Here is an 18,480-nt window from a genome sequence, read left to right as displayed (position 1 = left end):
TCTTTTGAAGTGTGATTATTCAAAAACACTATATTCGATGTGATTCTTCCCGGACCTCCGTTTCACGACTGTAGTTATCAATCAATGGCTTCAAATTAGGGTTTATATTTTGAATCTATACGTGAATAATCAGGGTTGATGATTGAATCAGGCTTTTTGCAATGAATCTGGCTTGTTCAAGGATGTATGGTTCGTATCTAGGGCTTGTGGAGTGAAAATTTATATTTTGAAATGGGGAGTCGCGAAAGATATCTGATGTTATGTATTTTTAAATAGGTAGTCGACCACCATCTTGGTTGCCCGTGCGTTTTTTGGTCGACCACAATGGTCGACCATCTTAACATTGTAGTCGACCAATCCTTTTATAGAGGTTGGTCGACCACCTTGAAAAATTAAGTGGTCGACCATACATTAATGTGGTCGACCATATTGTTGGTCGACCTAATGGTGTAAAAAGATAAATTTTAAAAAATAGTGTATTTATTCCAAAAACATTAAAAATAATGTATTTTGGAGAATTTCCCACCTATAAACCTATATGTATCTTCGCCTCTAGTTATTATACTTTGCAATTAATACATTGAGTGAATGAATTTCTTTATTTTTTAATTTATATTTTAATAAAAAAATGAATCTATGTTTTTTTTTTTAAAAACCAACCTTTTTATTACTCGAAAATATTATATCGAGAGCCTTGGAGGTAAAGGCCCGGACAAGTACATTACATGAAGGAAACAACAACGAAATGAAGGCAAGTTAATACAATATACGAAATGAAACTATAAACTAGCAAGCCGACATGAAACACTTGATTTAGCCTGACCAACGCCTAACCATGATCAACGATTGCCGACGGGTTAGAGATCCATTGGAGCCAGTCAATGGTGCGATTTTTTAGACAATTTGCCACCCATTCAAAGCTCCAGTACAACTGAATCTCTTGTAGAACGAAAGGGGCCGACTAATCCATGTTACGAAAAATTTTATTATTCGTATTCTGCCCAATTTTACAATAGTGAATCCTAAAGAATATTTATAATTTTAACCACACTTAAATAATGGTAACAATAAAGGTAAAACAGTAAAAAAAATTTATATACATACATACATACATACATACATACATACATACATACATACATACATACATACATACAACAATACCTCTAAAAAATGAGTCTTAGATAGTATTTATGATTTTTAATCACACTTAAATAATGGTAAAATAGTAAAAGAATATATATATATATATATATATATATATATATATATATATATATATATATATATATATATATATATGACTAAACTTTGGGTTCTAGTAACACTAATAAGATTATTTAATTAGGAAAATAATCTTGTAAACTGCTAAAATATGAAGTTTATATTAAACATATTTTGAAACATAGCTTTTATTTGTGGTGTGTTCTAGCTAATGAGGTGTGAAGTGAATGATTTGATAGTTTAGAGGGCTGATGTGAAAATAGTAGTAGTAAAAGTGTTGTTGAGCTCAAGTGTGGAAAAGCTAAAGGTTTAAAAGAGGCACTTTTTAAGAGTTATAGGGCTAAAACTATAAACTCAAAAATACTAGATAAATAATCTTCTAAACTGCTAAAATATGAAGTTTATTTTGAAAAATAAATTTTCTTTTATTTGTGGTGTGTTCTAGCTAATGAGGTGTGAAGTGAATTGATTTGACATTTAGAGGGCTGATGTGAAAATTATAGAAGTAAAAGTGTTGTTAAGCTCTAAGTGTGGAAAAGCTATAGGTTTAACAATGGCGCTTTTTATGAGTTAAAGGGCTAAAACTAGAAACTCGAAGCCACTAGGAAAATAATCTTGTAAACTAATAAATTATGAAGTTTATCTTGAAAGATAGCCTTTTTTAATTATTTGTGGTGTGTTTTAGATAATGAGGTGTGAAGTGATTAATTTGACAGTTAGAGGGCTGATGTGAAAATAGTAGAAGTAAAAGTGTTGTTGAGCTCAAGTGTGGAAAAGCTAGAGGTTTAACAGTTGCGCTTTTTACGAGTTAAAGGGCTAAAATAGAAACTTGAAACTACTAGGAAAATAATCTTGTCAACGACTAAAATATGAAGTTTATCTTGAAACTTTTCTTTAATTTGTGGTTTGTTCTAGCTAATGAGGTGTGATGTACGAAAAGTGTGCGTGTGCTTAGTTTTCTTTTCAATTTTTAAATTTATATAACCTTTATTATTTCACTTTTAACACCCGAACGACCAACAGAACCTAGTCAAGTGTAGTTGATATCGGCTAAAAAGTCACGTTTTTGTCCCAATATTAAGGCCCAAAAATAATAAGGTTCAAAACTATATCGCCATAATAATCGCTTTGTCAGTTAAGTTTGTAGATTAAGTAATTACAAAGGCGATACAAAAAGAATCAAGTAAAACGGAGCTAAAACGAAGATTCTAGAGCGAAAACGGTGAAAGAAAAGTTACGAACCCGGAAACCAAGTTACAATCCCCGGAACGAGCAAGATGATCCAAGCAAAATAGCAAACTAGATCCAACACCGCCCTGCCACACTGGCTTGCCAGTGTGGCACTGACTTGCCAGATCACCCCCACACTGGGCACTGGAAACAGGCTAGGCAGCCGGCTTGGCTGGCAATGGCCACCCACGCCTCCCTGTGGCGCCGGCTTGCCAGGACGGCTTGCTAGACCGGCTTGCCAGACATTTCCATCCAAAATCACTTCTATAAATTGGACCATTTGTCACGACCCGGAAAATTTCGACTAATTTTAAACCAAACTGTCGATACGATATTGTATTTTGACACGATAAGCAAAGTCTGTAATGTTGAATCTCAAAAAGTATGAACTGTTTCATATATGCAATTGACTTTCGACTATTCTCAACGATTCACGAACAATTAATTGTAATTAGATGTATATATATATATATATATATATATATATATATATATATATATATATATATATATATATATATATATATATATATATATATATATATATATATATATAAATAATAATTTGAAATATAACTTAAGGTATGATTTGTTGTTGTTAAAAATTAATAATGTAAAATAAAATAAAAAAATAGGATATTATAATTATTATTATTTTAAAATATATCTATAAATATAAATAAAGTAGATTAAAAATAAATAAAGATAATTAAAATAAAAATTTGGGATTTTTCTGAGAACTTTTATTCGTCATTGATTATCAAAGAAGCACGAAACAACGATCCGTAACGGATCAATAACAAGTGGGGAAACTCTCCTGTTTACTCACGGACTACTTCATAATTGTCACAGATTGAAATTATTGTCCTTGTTGAATTAACTACTAATATTTTCTTGTTTCTTGTGAGTAACACTAAACAAACCCCTTGATCATTTTAAATATATTCGACTACCAAACCCACTTGTCCCATATCAATCTCTCATCCGCGAATTATGAATGTAAAATACTGTATCTCTTTTAGACTTATGATTAATAATTGATTGAATTATATGTGCTTAATTGGTACTTATTGTCTCTGATTAATTCAAGGATTCCTATCAATCATTATCTACCATATTTACTAGGATATATATATATATCCTATCTATATATACATATATCATATTTGTGGATAGGCGAGTAACCAAAATTCAAACACCCTTAAACCTCTTGATCAACTATCACCTTAACACCACCACACGACACCATAAAACCCCACCACCCTACAACCATTAGGGAAACCCATCGTCACCCTCACCCATTTCTGGTTTCTTTTTCCTGTTTCTATTGTCTGGTTATCACCACCATCAACGAACAACCGCGAAACCACCATCATCATCGTTATTTATTCTTTCACTTTGTTTCTTTCGTTTTCTGTGCAAAGCACCACAATCTTATGCACTTCGTATCTACTGCAGCCACTCATGTCTGTTTCCAATTTATTCGCAGAAAAACCTTCCATCACCAAAGCCATTTACACCATGGACCACCTCACCTCCACCACTTCAACCACCATCGAAAGCAACACAACAACCTTGATGATACACACTGCCGATGTTGTTCTTTTTCCACTTCTATTTCGATGACAAACACCACCATCACTGTTAATCGTTAGTTTCTGTCTTCTTTGTAAACGCAACACCACAATAACCACGATCACCAACACCTGTTAAACTACTGCAGGCCGAAACAGAAATTATTATTTTGATCCCTTTTGTGTACTGCAACAGTTCGACAAACAACCACAATATTAAACCATTATTGTTATTGAATACAATCTGTTTCTGTTGTAAACCGTCGCAAACCACCTCTACAACTGCTATTCGCTGCTTTTTTTTCTCGGATACGAACGAACACCTTCAAACCCAGAAACTAGAAACTCTCGTTGTTGCTATTCGAAAATCTGCAACAATTATTATTGTTGTGAGAAGATGAAGAATGATTAATAAGGTGGAACGATGATGATGATGATTAATAAGGATAAAACAATCGATGATGATAAGTGATGAATATTTAGGATCGATCTGTTTTTCTTTCTATCGAATTTCAGTAACCCCACACGGCTGCTTTATTAGGTATAATTATTATTTATCTATATCTATAATATTATTAAGATTTAAAAAAAAAAGAGAAAAGGGTTTACATATTAACGAAGAGTTTATAAAAATGTGGTTACAATATATAACAGGAAAACAAAATTGTTCAGTTGGTTAAGAAGGTGTTTTCGGGTTAACTTAGGTCGCAGGTTCGATCCTGATTGGTGGCGTTTATTTTTTAAAAAGTAGAAGAAGAAACAATAAATACGGAATTTAAATATATAAGTTATATATTAACACAGAATAGAGAAAACGGAGGAATGGTTAGAGTGTATTGGTTTTAACGAGAGGTCTCGGGTTCGAGTCCGTCATTTGGCAATATTTTTAGAAAGCCTTTACTTTGAGGTAGTTTACCCATTTATTATTATTATTATTATTATTATTATTATTATTATTATTATTATTATTATTATTATTATTATTATTATTATTATTATTACAAAATAATACAAACCTTTAGTCACTATCATTATTTTATCAAATAGACATTAAATACATAAAAATATATTTACTAAATATAATATAATATAACTATATTACATAGTATTAAAGATATATTAATATATTAAGTAAATGATATATTATTATAAATATTATTACTAATATCATATTAAAAAAAAAAATTAAGACTTATATATATAATATTAATATAACATATATATAACAATTGAAATAACAAATACATTACTATTTTAAATAAGAAATATATATAAACTTATTTGATTATTAATACCTGTTAATTATATGTGTTAATATATATACAAATGATATAGGTTCATAAATCCGAGGCCAATCTTGCACTTGTTAAATGACGTCATATGTATTTTTACTACAAAATACAGTATGGTGAGTTTCATTTGCTCCCTTTTTAATTGCTTTTGCAATATATATTTTTGGGCTGAGAATACATGCGCTGATTTTATAAATGTTTACAAAATAGACACAAGTACTTAAAAATATATTCTACGTTGAGTTGTACCACTGGCATATTTCCCTATAGCTTGGTAACTACTATTTACATGGGTATTGTAAATGCGAATCCTGTTGATAGATCTATCGGGCCTGACAACCCCAACCGGGCTGGACGACCAGTATTCAACGGTTGTACAGTACTTCATTTTGGTGACTACACTTGGTACGGTGTAGTGAGATTTCGTAATAAAGGGAATATGCGACGTTAATTAAATGTTAAGTATGGTTACCAAGTGCTCAACCACTTAGAATATTATTATTAAAACGTTTATGTATATGAAATCTTGTGGTCTATTAATATATTGAAATGATTGATATGATAAACCTATGAACTCACCAACCTTTTGGTTGACACTTTTAAGCATGTTTATTCTCAGGTACGAATTAAGTCTTCCACTGTGCATTTGCTCATTTTAAGGACATTACTTGGAGTCGATCATCGCAATGGGACCAAATGTTGATGACTTCGTCCAGGTGGATAAGGACGGGTCCTCACACCATTTGTCATCCAATTTTATACACACTTCAATTCACTTCTTTCTCTCTCTTTCTACAATAATTACTCATACTTTCAAGGTCTTCGACTCCAAGCGGGAAAATTAGTACCCGGAGAAGAACGTCGAAGATTATATTAGGAGCGATCTGGAGTTTGCAGTTGTCACTTTTGTATTTTCAGAACTCATTTGTGACAACCCGGATTTTTCCGACTAGGTTTTTCCGACTAGGTTTTTCCTAACCTAACTTGAATGATTTAAGTTTCGACACAATGAGCAATTTGATTTCTTGAGTCTTTTTAGTCATTTGTGAAATTTATAGATTTTTTGTAAGCATTTGGGGAACGACTACCTTCACCCTAACTTTAATTCACAAGGTGTTAACAAATAAAAGACTATAACATTTTTATATATGCCCATTACATAAATGTATGTAAATAAATTTACTAAGTACTTTACTTTAGTAAATAAAGGACCTTATAGTCAAGTAACATGAAAAATACATCTTTTAAGATTAAAATGATACATGAATATGTACATTAAAATGATACTTGCATCATTTAAACAAACTAGCAACCATTAACTTTTAGACACATGATTAGGTGACTAGTTACAATTACATATACTTAATCAAGATTAAGCTTCCATGCATGTCATTAGCCTAACTTAATTACATGCAAACTTAACCTCTAAGTATCTTTACATGCAAGATCACATCACAACATTTATTACTTGCATGTGAACTTGACCAACTTTCTCTCTTTTTCTTCCTTACCCCACGCCACCATCACCATCATTTCTATCATTCACCTAGCTTACTACTTACACTTTCATCTTCATCCATCTTCTTCCATCTTCAACAACCTTCAAGCATCTTCATCCTCATACATAATTCATCTCCATCTAGGTATAAAACTTTAACTAATTTCTTCATCAATTTCTTTTAAAAAGCCCTCTAACAAGATCAAACTTGGTAGAAATACTTGAACTAGTGTTTTAAACACAAGGATGTTCATGTGCCTAGCCATGATCTTGTAAAGTTGTGGCTATATTTATGTACTTACATATATGTTATATATCACTAATAAAAGTTATTTTGAAGATTTGAACACTTAAACACAAGAAAAGTAACTAAAACACTTAGAAACTCCATAACCTTGAATCTGTCCAAATCAGCCTTTGTAATTTCATCACCTAAAAACCAACTTAGGCTTTAGATCTAGGCTTCATAAATTTAATCCATGTTCATATATATGTTCTAAGCTCTCTGTAAATTTTTCGTGATTTGTTTCAAAGAAAAAGGTATTTTTGATTTTTATTTTCGCACTACTTGTCAGGTTTTAAGCAAATCTGACCAAGGTCTAAAGGATGGGGTATAAATCAAAAACTAAAAAGGATTTGGAAATATAGTCTTTTGATATTTAAATGGCACACATAGAGGAGTAAATCCCAATTTGAACAACTCAAACACATATAGTATTCATGGAGAAATGACCTTTTCTAGTTGACCTATGAAATTGTTGTTTGCTAATAAAGGTCTAGAACATCACTTGCAAACACTAAGTAAATGGAGACCTGAAGTTAAATCCTTTTAAATATATGTTATTTTATGTCTTATAAGCCCTCTTTAAAGAGCTCAAGTCAAACAAATTTGTTTTACTAATTTTAAGCTTGCATGGGATCTAATAGTGTAAATTTTGATAGTTTAGCACACCTGTGAAAACATGCACTTTTGACCAAATTTTATCTTGAGTCTTAAACAGAGGATTAAATATTTGAAAAGAGGACTCAAAGACCTTTCTAGAGGTGGTAATCTCATCTTAAATGGATGTGTATTTTAGGAGAAACACTAGGGTCAAAATGATGGTTCAAAACAGAAAAATCCAAAAACACTAAGTTAGGAAACTAAGAACTAAACAAAACTGAAACCGAAACGAACATATAAAAATTACCAACTCAGATAATAAACTTAACTAAATACTATATTAAGTATAGTATGACCTCTGACCCTAATTCATATATTTAGGTCTCGATCCCGGATCACCGTGAAACATTTAAAATCGCACTTTCCGAGCTTCGCACCGTGTTGCATCGATTGTGAGTTTCATAGTTTCGCTTTTTCTATATTTTTGGGCTGAGAATCATGCTTACTGTTTTAATACATGCTTGATGTTTATTTCATACTTTTCATTACCAAAATGTTTTTACTGTTTTACTAGATGCTTTATACGTTTCTAAAGCGGTTTATTGTTTTAATACTTTTTATGTATTATTTATTTTGTATTTGATATAAGTGAACTTTGTGGTTCCTTATAAACACTTTATATCTTGAAATGATAATTATGTTTCTCTTATGATTTACACTGTGGACATGAGTAACGAAACTATATTCTATGGAGTAACATTTATAATCCACTCAAATCCCGATTCCAATATTGTTAATTATTGGGTTATGGTAAACGCGAATAATGGGGACAGATCTATCTGGGTTTGAAAACCACATCCGGACTTAGTAGTTAAACTAATTGGATGCTCAGACTTCGTCACGGGTCACTTTTAGATTATGAGTGATTAAACTTTTTGAGTACGGATACTTATGTATTTAATTGGTTAAGTTCAATATTGGGAGCTCTAGTATATGGAATATGCATTTATCTGTTTTCAAACAAATTTGATAACCGTTTGGAAACTAGCTTCAAACATGAATTGTTATATTATAAAATCTTGTGGTCCACAAAACTGTTTGATAATTGTGAAAACTTATTATCTATGGAACTATTTATAAACTTGAAATGTTACGATCTACGAAGCTATTTTCGTACTTGATTGCTTGAGATCATATTACTTCTAAACTAACTTGAGAACTTGTAAATTGTTTTACTGTCAACTTATGTGTGATCTGTGAAACATTTTTAAACTAATTTCACTACAGATCACAAACTGATTTAAACTGTGAACCCTTGTGGTCAAATCGTTTTACTTGTGCAACTAAAACCTATGAACTCACCAACGTTATGTTGACCGTCTTTTTATGCATGTATTCTCAGGTTTGTAGCTAGCTTTCGCGCACTCTGATAGGAGACTGGACTGGGACCATGAAGTCATGCCACGTCATAAAGGGTCAGGAGGGGGTGTGACAGATTGGCATCAGAGCCCATGTCATAGGGTTCTAGGATCTGCATTAGTGAGTCTAACAGATTTGTTAGGATACATTAATGGGTCTAGACTATGGCAGGATTAGTTTACGTTCTTACTTGAACTATTTGATTACATTATCTAATATTAAGATATTGAACTAACCTTAAGAAACTGATAACTCTTAGATGACCTCCTTCACACCAATCACTTCTATTGATTTTGATGACAAGTATGTCGACTCGCTCATTATCGTACAATCCGAGACTTCGCTCGACTCTAGTATAGGTAGTTACCTTATCGGAAGGAGTCTATTAAAATAGATTCTGAGTAAGATTCCAAGGATTTATATTTATCCTCATCTACCACTTATACTCAATTATTGTTTGTCGTTTACCCTACCTCCCCAACACTTGATACAAGTCCGCGAGGACGAATACCCACCGACCACCTCTTATGCTTATACGTTTAGTATTTTCAACTATAAGTATTCCAAGGATGGAAATTCATATCCCCATTATGACTCATTATTTGAGTAAACCCTAAGACTATACTTTCCACCATTCATTGTCAATTAGACGCACGTAAGTGGAATTGGATGAGCGACATCCTTGACTAATGGAAATCTGAGGACAACAACTCCCGTTATGAGACAAATGAACTTTCCAACAGAATATCGATTAATCTCGTAACTCGCTTACAACATCACCATGCTACTCACATGGTTGTAGGTCACACCATTCGTCAGGGAAGATATCCGAACAATTTGGACGCTGCCAAGAAATATCCGTATATCATGTCACTCAAGTTTAGGATCGCGTGATACCGTGAAGGCTATGATAATCACCCACTATTGAACAATAGTTTGATTTATTCATAGTTGTGAACAGTTCCATGGACAAGCAACCCGATCTAACCATTTTTACCAATCAACCGAATTTCACCAATAATATACGATTCCACCCAAATCAAACACGAGATACTTAATGAAGCAAGGATCTCAAATCATAAATTATTAAGTATTGTTCCTCGGAGGAGGAATCCGATAAATACTTATTAAAGAAGCCACATCCTCTCTCTCATCAAACACTAAACTAGAAACTATCCTATGGAATCTATCCTAGTCACTCTAATAAACTGTATTAGGTATACTCATCCCGAAGGATGGTCCGGATGACCAAGATTCGCTTCGTATCACATCTCTTGACGCTTATCTTCCACTTCCACCTACCATTGTTCATCGACACATGAATGCCAAGGATTTAAAAATCGAAACTCTAGCACCCTCGACCGTTGAAGACGGAAAGAGGGAAAACCCTAATCCAAGATCAGTAAACATTACACCACCATCGCTCAAGGATCAGGAAACTATCACCTCATTTTATTTTCTTGCCCTTATAACCTACATAATTTTTCCGTGAGACAAGCACTGAAATCCCATAATTGGAATATGAGAGGATTACCATGGATTTTACCCCAAAACTACCAATGACTACGAGTGGTCGTGAAACTATTAAAATAAAAGTAGACCATTTTACAAAGTCAACACCTTTTTGCCGATGACCACTAAAATCTCACTATTCTCGAGGGAGATACGAATTGATTTCTCTGCACAGGCGATGTCCGCTCGGTTTCTCGACAACCAATCCATTAAAACTTCCTAACTCGACCGAAATCCAGTCAACTTTGAACAAACTATAAAATAAGTTCAATGTACAATCGCACATGACCTTATCCACCTTCAGCAATTTACCATTAGCTAGCCATATAGAAATGTGGGGATCAAATGCTTCGAGAAGGAAGTATGAATCTCTCTTACAGGGGATAGAACTTTAGTAACCCAAAAAGGGATCGTGACACGAGGCTGAACATAATTTCATATCTGAAAACTCAATAGTACCTAAAGAAGGGGTATCCCGCAATAATATCTGTACGAACAATCAACTCATGAGAGAAGCGAGTTGAGAAGGTACTAATCAGAGAACCTTGTGACGAATTACGAATCACTTGACCAGCCATGAAGATCTAATGATTTACTCAAAGAATCAATCTGGTGGAAAGCATGATAACTTAACTCATTCCGACTCTTAGAATACGAATAAGATAAGAAAAACATTCTTGGCTTTAGGCCATAAGTGAATTGAATATAGGACATGGATATCATCTGTTAAGAAGGGATGGTGAAATAAATGTATGAATTATTATAATGTAATGACATCTGACTAATGGAATTATATTGTAATAAGTTATACGGAAATTTACACCATCAGTTCAGGAAAAGATGAAAGTATGAATTGTTATAATATAATGACGCCTAGTCAAATTGGACAGCAAGCCAGGCCAGGATCTAGTATAAATAAGGCTCATTTGTGTCCATTTCAACACACTCTCCACTCTCTACTCTTCAATTTACTCTCAAATTTAGTTTAGTTTTCTAGTCTAGTTTGAGAATAATCTTTTGAGGCCTTCTCACCTCCAAGTAGGAAATTAAGTACCCAGAGACGAACGCCAAAGATTGTACTAAGAAGCTGTCTAGAGTCGGAGTTGTCACTTTTGTACTTTTAGAACTCGATTAATATACTGGTACTTTTATCTTAACTCTATCTTGTTATAATGTCTTTTAATACTTTGATAGATGATATTATTGCCATGATTAGCGAGTAGTTATATTTTGTACATGCTGTGATGTAGTTGTTACGCTATCTGAATATACAGACTGTGTAATGAGATATTGTGGAGATGATTTCCGATTATGATTAAACTCAATCGCTTTTCCGACTAATAGAACGTGGTTATCGGCTCTGTGATTGGGAAGTCGCGAACCCCGATTCAGAGTACACTATCTGTGTCACCCATTGGTAAGACACCTCTGCCGGATACATAAGGTGTTTTTCAGAGAAACAACGGTTGTAGTAAGGCAACCTACCCTACGGATTCCGACAGAGGTTCTTTCGTAATGGAAACCCTAATTGATACTAGGATTACAAGGCCGACCTCAGGCTATGTTAGAGTAGTTACTATGCATATAAACATAGTACGTATATCGAGGAGGCACAACGGTTGTAGTACTCTATACCTCTGCTATGTATGGCCATGGAAACGACCTCACTGCTGAAGAGTACATTGCACCATAACGCGGTCTCAGACATTGCATTCCGTCTGAGGGATTCTTTAGTAATAGGAACTATTTGTTTAAACCCATAAAGGATTAGAACCATTGGGATAACTGAACGTTCACATGGAGACTACCGTCTGGCCATGACATTTCTTTATGGTTGATTTCTTTTAAATAAGAACCTAACTAATCTTTATAAACCAATCGTTAACGAAAGCATTGGAAACGTATCATGTCTCTCGGATAAGGGATACCCAATACTTTAGCTTATGTTTAAGAAAGTTTGGGCCAAGTGGATAGATTAATACGTTGCCTTATCGGGTCGCTCATAATAAAAGAGCCGTCTAGTGTTAACAAGTAGATGTGTTACTCTGGCGTCGAGAGAAGAGGCGTTGCTGCCCATTCAGAATCTTCAAGCATATCGCATACATTATGCCCAGTGACATGTCAGTCCTCTGACAGAGGCGGTAGGAACAATATAACGGGTAAAGGGTTATCAACTATTCATAAGCCATCATTATACAACTCAGCAATGTAACTAACGAAATCATAGCATGTACATCTTTAACCTTATCTGAAATACAAAATTTACCTATCTGTATTTATTTTATCCTTTACAAAATTAGAAAACCCAAAATAGAAACACAACTACTCCTTGCTAATTATTTTTCTCAGGGTTTAGGTTCGATTCTGTAGACTTCTTTAAAAATGATCCTAGGTCATACTTCCCTTACACACCCTAAGGAGTAGTAGATTTAGGCCCAGACGTTATAAATTTAAAACACGGGTACATCCCCGATGGGAGACCTCGACCGACGACGTGCGGCCCGACGACACTGCACACTAAAACATAACCGTCCGTTTTGGCCATATCAGTAGGGAACCTAGTTTTTGGGGCCGTTACCGGGGACACTGGTATCAGACAATACTGCTTTTATCGAACCTATTCGCAAGCATTTAGTGGTGTCTAAGAAAGACAATTATACACGGACTTGGTTGTTGGATTTTTCGAACAGTCTCCAATTATATTGGAACCAAAAGGATCCTGCCTCTCTATAGTCGGCCTGGCCACTGGGTTTGTTAAATAGTTTGTGCGGAGCTCTGTTGTCGAAAGAGCAGGGTAATCTGCAGCAAGAACCAAAAATTAAACCCGCCAAAAATAACTAACCCTAGTTTAGATTAGATTGCCTTAGACTAACTTTAGGACTAGCTTTAGCTTACCTACAGAATTAACTGTAGCTTAGATTAGATTGCCTTAGATTAAATTTCAGACTAGCTTTAGAATTACCTTAGGGCTAGCTTAGCTTAGATAAAATTGGACCTTTCTAGAATCCTTTTTGGATTCCCTATCTAAAATTTATGGCATACCTAGTGTATGACCCACACTTGATCCAGACCAGGACCGTTGCTATCTACACCTGATCTGGAATCTATTATATCTACTGCACGTAAGGAAAGAAGACTTAGAGAGCTTAATCAAATGGCGCTACGAGTCACCTTTGCGGAAAATACCAAACCCTCGATTGAAGGTCGAGGAGGACCAATCAGATATCCAGAGATCCAAGGTCACTTGTTCGAGTTAAGGCATCACATTGTGCAGCTTATCCAAAATAGTTGTCAATTTCATGGATTACCGAACGATGATCCTAACTCTCACCTTGACAAGTTTATCTCTCTTTCGAACTCCTACAAACAGCAAGGAGTGGGTCAAGATATAATGCGGCTATACTTGTTCCCCTATTCCCTCACTCATCATGCTCAGACATGGTTTGAAGGACTGGAGAATGATTCCATCACCATATGGACGGAAATGGCTACTAAATTCCTAACCAAATATTTCCCTCCATTCAAGCAAACCAATCTTAAAAATGACATCATTAATTTTCATCAAAATTATGATGAATCTCTGTACACCGCATGGGAGCGATTCAAAACCTTACTGAAGAAATGCCCGAACCACCAAATGGAGAAGTCAGCCCAAATATGCACCTTCTACAATGGTCTTACGGTAAATCATAGGATAAAGATTGATGCAGCAGTTCAAGGGAATCCGATGAATCAAACAGTAGAAGCATGGGAATTGCCCAAAAATATGACAATGCATCATCATGACTGGAATAGTGGTGAATGCCTTTCATCATGGATAAGATGGAATCTCTAGCCAAACAACTCGGAGAATTGAAGTCGCAACCGCAACAGGTTAATCAGGCCTTTACAAACTGTACCAACCCACAACCTATTGAAGAATACCAAGTTGAGTACAATAACCCTGACGGATCAGTCTATTACATCTAATACCCTACCCATCCACAAAATTATGGATATAACCAAACCAGGAATAACTAGTTTCAAAGGAACAACCAACCGTTCCAACCTCATTTCTAAAAACCACCTTACCCTCAACAACAATTAACATACGATCAACCATTACCTCTTATTGGACCAGCACCCAAAGAAAACCTTCCTGGTAACCAGATTACAAAAGCAACTAACTTAAGTACTGAAGATCAGTTGAACCAGTTCATTCAAGGACAGCACCAGCTGAATCAGAGAACTGCACCTAGACAAGATCAGACAAAAGCACTCATGAAAAATCAATTCGCGCTACTAAAAAGTCTAGATTTGCAGCTCGGACAGTTATCACAACAACTTGAGACCCAACCACAAGGAAAATTGCCTAGTAATACCATCCAAAACCCCTACATAGAGGAAGCTAAACAAATGGATTCTATCCTACCGAAGGAAGTACCTGCACCTCGGAGGCGGTCAGCAAGGCTAAAGAATAAGAGTGTCAACACTCAGCAGCTACCCAAGCCGAATCCAGTTCGTGTATCATATCCTGGAAGACTAAAGGAGAATCCTGAAAAGCTTGGCACCTTCAAGCTTTACAGAAAATTCTTGGACTCTATGTCCATAGTTCCTAACCAGAATAGATACATACGAAGACTTCTCTCTACAAAGGATCGGATGCCGGATTCCAACAAAATTCTACTGAGTGAAGAATGCACGAAATTACTCAGAGACTCTCTACCCACGAAACTAGGAGATACGGGGAGATTCACATTCCCGTTTTCTATCTACCAATCTGGAACCATTCACGCTTTGGCTGATTTAGGAGCAAACATTAATCTTATGCCTTACTCTCTTTTTAAGAGATTAGAGCTAGGAGACTTGTTACCAACAAAAGTTACGATCCAACTTGCTGATCATACAATTCATTATCCCAAAGACATAGTTGAGAACATTTTGGTAAAAGTTGAATGATTCTTGTATCCTACGAATTTCGTAGTGATGGACATTTAGGAAGACCTTAATACCCCTATCGTTTTTGGACGACCGTTCATGAATACGGTTAGGACAGTCATCGATGTTTAGAATCAAAACTTGGTCTTACGATCACATGAGGAGTGCGTTACATTCAAAATTGACAAACCTACCTATTTATTTGAACATGAAGAGATGTTTACTATTTCCATCAACCGGATCACTTTCGACGACAAATCTCCACCATTAGCCACCAACACAGAGATGAGCATTATGCCACCTGAGCCATAATTTGATGAAGATCCCGATATGGAAGAATAAGTTCCTGAAGAAGAAATAGAAGAAGGGGAAGAATCCAAGGAGGAAATGGAAGTTGAAGAAATTGAGGAGGAGATGGAAGAAACGGAAGAATACACTGATATAGCCCCGCTGTAGTGACCCGAACTTTTCCATGTTTATATATATATATTAAATGAAATTGTTATTTACATGATTAAGTGTTTCAACATGTTAAGCAATCAAACTTGTTAAGACTTGATTAATTGAAATAGGTTTCATATAGAAAATTGACCACCCAAGTTGACCGGTAATTCACGAACGTTAAAACTTGTAAAAACTATACGATGACATATATATGGTTATATATATAGTTAATATGATTTTATTATAAGTATGTATCTCATTAGGTATTTTAACAATGAGTTATATACATAAAAATGAGACTATTAATTTAAGAAACTCGAAAACGATATATATAACAATTATCGTTATAACAACGTCTTACTAGGTACATATGAATCATATTAAGATAATGATACATTTGGTTAATTATGTTAAATGATAAGTAAATATATTATTAAGTGTATTAACAATGAAATACATATGTAAAAATAAGACTACTAACTTAATGATTTCGAAACGAGACATATATGTAACGATTATCGTTGTAACGACATTTAACTGTATATATATCATACTAAGATATATTATATATCATAATATCATGATAATATAATAATTTAACATCTCATTTGTTATAATAAACAATGGGTTAACAACATTCAATAAGATCGTTAACCTAAAGGTTTCAAAACAACATTTACATGTAACGACTAACGATGACTTAACGACTCAGTTAAAATGTATATACATGTAGTGTTTTAATATGTATTCATACACTTTTGAAAGACTTCAAGACACTTATCAAAATACTTCTACTTAACAAAAATGCTTACAATTACATCCTCGTTCAGTTTCATCAACAATTCTACTCGTATGCACCCGTATTCGTACTCGTACAATACACAGCTTTTAGATGTATGTACTATTAGTATATACACTCCAATGATCAGCTCTTAGCAGCCCATGTGAGTCACCTAACACATGTGGGAACCATCATTTGGAAACTAGCATGAAATATCTCATAAAATTACAAAAATATGAGTAATCATTCATGACTTATTTACATGAAAACAAAATTACATATCCTTTATATCTAATCCATACACCAACGACCAAAAACACCTACAAATACTTTCATTCTTCAATTTTCTTCATCTAATTGATCTCTCTCAAGTTCTATCTTCAAGTTCTAAGTGTTCTTCATAAATTCCAAAAGTTCTAGTTTCATAAAATCAAGAATACTTCCAAGATTGCAAGTTTACTTCCAAGTTTTCTAAATCCATTCCAAGTAATCATCCAAGATCAAGAAACCTTTGTTACTTACAGTAGGTTATCTTTCTAATACAAGGTAATAATCATATTCAAACTTTAATTCAATTTCTATAACTATAACAATCTTATTTCGAGTGGAAATCTTACTTGAAATTGTTTTCGTGTTATGATTCTGCTTCAAGAACTTTCAAGCTATCCAAGGATCCTTTGAAGCTAGATCTATTTTTCTCATTTCCAGTAGGTTTATCCAAGGAACTTGAGGTAGTAATGATGTTCATAACATCATTCGATTCATACATATAAAGCTATCTTATTCGAAGGTTTAAACTTGTAATCACTAGAACATAGTTTAGTTAATTCTAAACTTGTTCGCAAATAAAAGTTAATCCTTCTAACTTGACTTTTAAAATCAACTAAACACATGTTCTATATCTATATGATATGCTAACTTAATGATTTAAAACCTGGAAACACGAAAAACACCGTAAAATCGGATTTACGCCGTCGTAGTAACACCGCGGGCTGTTTTGGGTTAGTTAATTAAAAACTATGATAAACTTTGATTTAAAAGTTGTTATTCGGGGAAAATGATTTTTATTATGAACATGAAACTATATCCAAAAATTATGGTTAAACTCAAAGTGGAAGTATGTTTTCTAAAATGGTCATCTAGACGTCGTTCTTTCGACTGAAATGACTACCTTTACAAAAACGACTTGTAACTTATTTTTTCGACTATAAACCTATACTTTTTCTGTTTAGATTCATAAAATAGAGTTCAATATGAAACCATAGCAATTTGATTCACTCAAAACGGATTTAAAATGAAGAAGTTATGGGTAAAACAAGATTGGATAATTTTTCTCATTTTAGCTACGTGAAAATTGGTAACAAATCTATTCCAACCATAACTTAATCAACTTGTATTGTATATTATGTAATCTTGAGATACCATAGACATGTATACAATGTTTCAACCTATCATGTTGACACATCTATGTATATTTCGGAACAACCATAGACACTCTATATGTGAATGTTGGAGTTAGCTATACAGGGTTGAGGTTGATTCCAAAATATATATAGTTTGAGTTGTGATCAATACTGAGATACGTATACACTGGGTCGTGGATTGATTCAAGATAATATTTATCGATTTATTTCTGTACATCTAACTGTGGACAACTAGTTGTAGGTTACTAACGAGGACAGCTGACTTAATAAACTTAAAACATC

At 34.0% G+C, this 18,480-nt stretch overlaps 1 protein-coding gene and 1 non-coding gene across 2 annotated transcripts; one reads left to right on the top strand and one right to left on the bottom strand.

The window, feature by feature from the left end:
* The first annotated feature begins 14,116 nt into the window (after nucleotides 1–14,116).
* LOC139841435 (uncharacterized) lies at nucleotides 14,117–15,570 on the top strand. The gene is made up of 2 exons (XM_071831653.1): nucleotides 14,117–14,429; nucleotides 14,753–15,570. Exons 1-2 carry the CDS (start codon nucleotides 14,117–14,119, stop codon nucleotides 15,568–15,570), a joined length of 1,131 nt encoding a protein of 376 aa, XP_071687754.1.
* On the bottom strand, nucleotides 14,165–14,271 carry LOC139846197 (small nucleolar RNA R71). The gene has a single exon (XR_011758929.1). It is a non-coding gene; the product is annotated as a small nucleolar RNA R71 (small nucleolar RNA).
* Nucleotides 15,571–18,480: the final 2,910 nt, after the last annotated feature.

This window comes from Rutidosis leptorrhynchoides, chromosome 4 (genome assembly GCF_046630445.1).
Source record: "Rutidosis leptorrhynchoides isolate AG116_Rl617_1_P2 chromosome 4, CSIRO_AGI_Rlap_v1, whole genome shotgun sequence".
Classification (NCBI taxonomy): domain Eukaryota; kingdom Viridiplantae; phylum Streptophyta; class Magnoliopsida; order Asterales; family Asteraceae; genus Rutidosis; species Rutidosis leptorrhynchoides.
This window is presented reverse-complemented; position numbering and strand designations above follow the sequence as displayed.

What these genes read in the sequence shown, in the direction of transcription:
- LOC139841435 (XM_071831653.1), top strand. Translation starts at nt 14,117, where the DNA reads ATGGCTACTAAATTCCTAACCAAATATTTCCCTCCATTCAAGCAAACC. An exon ending in TCATCATGACTGGAATAGTG is followed by an intron (nt 14,430 to 14,752) that starts GTGAATGCCTTT and finishes TTATTGGACCAG; the next exon opens with CACCCAAAGAAAACCTTCCT.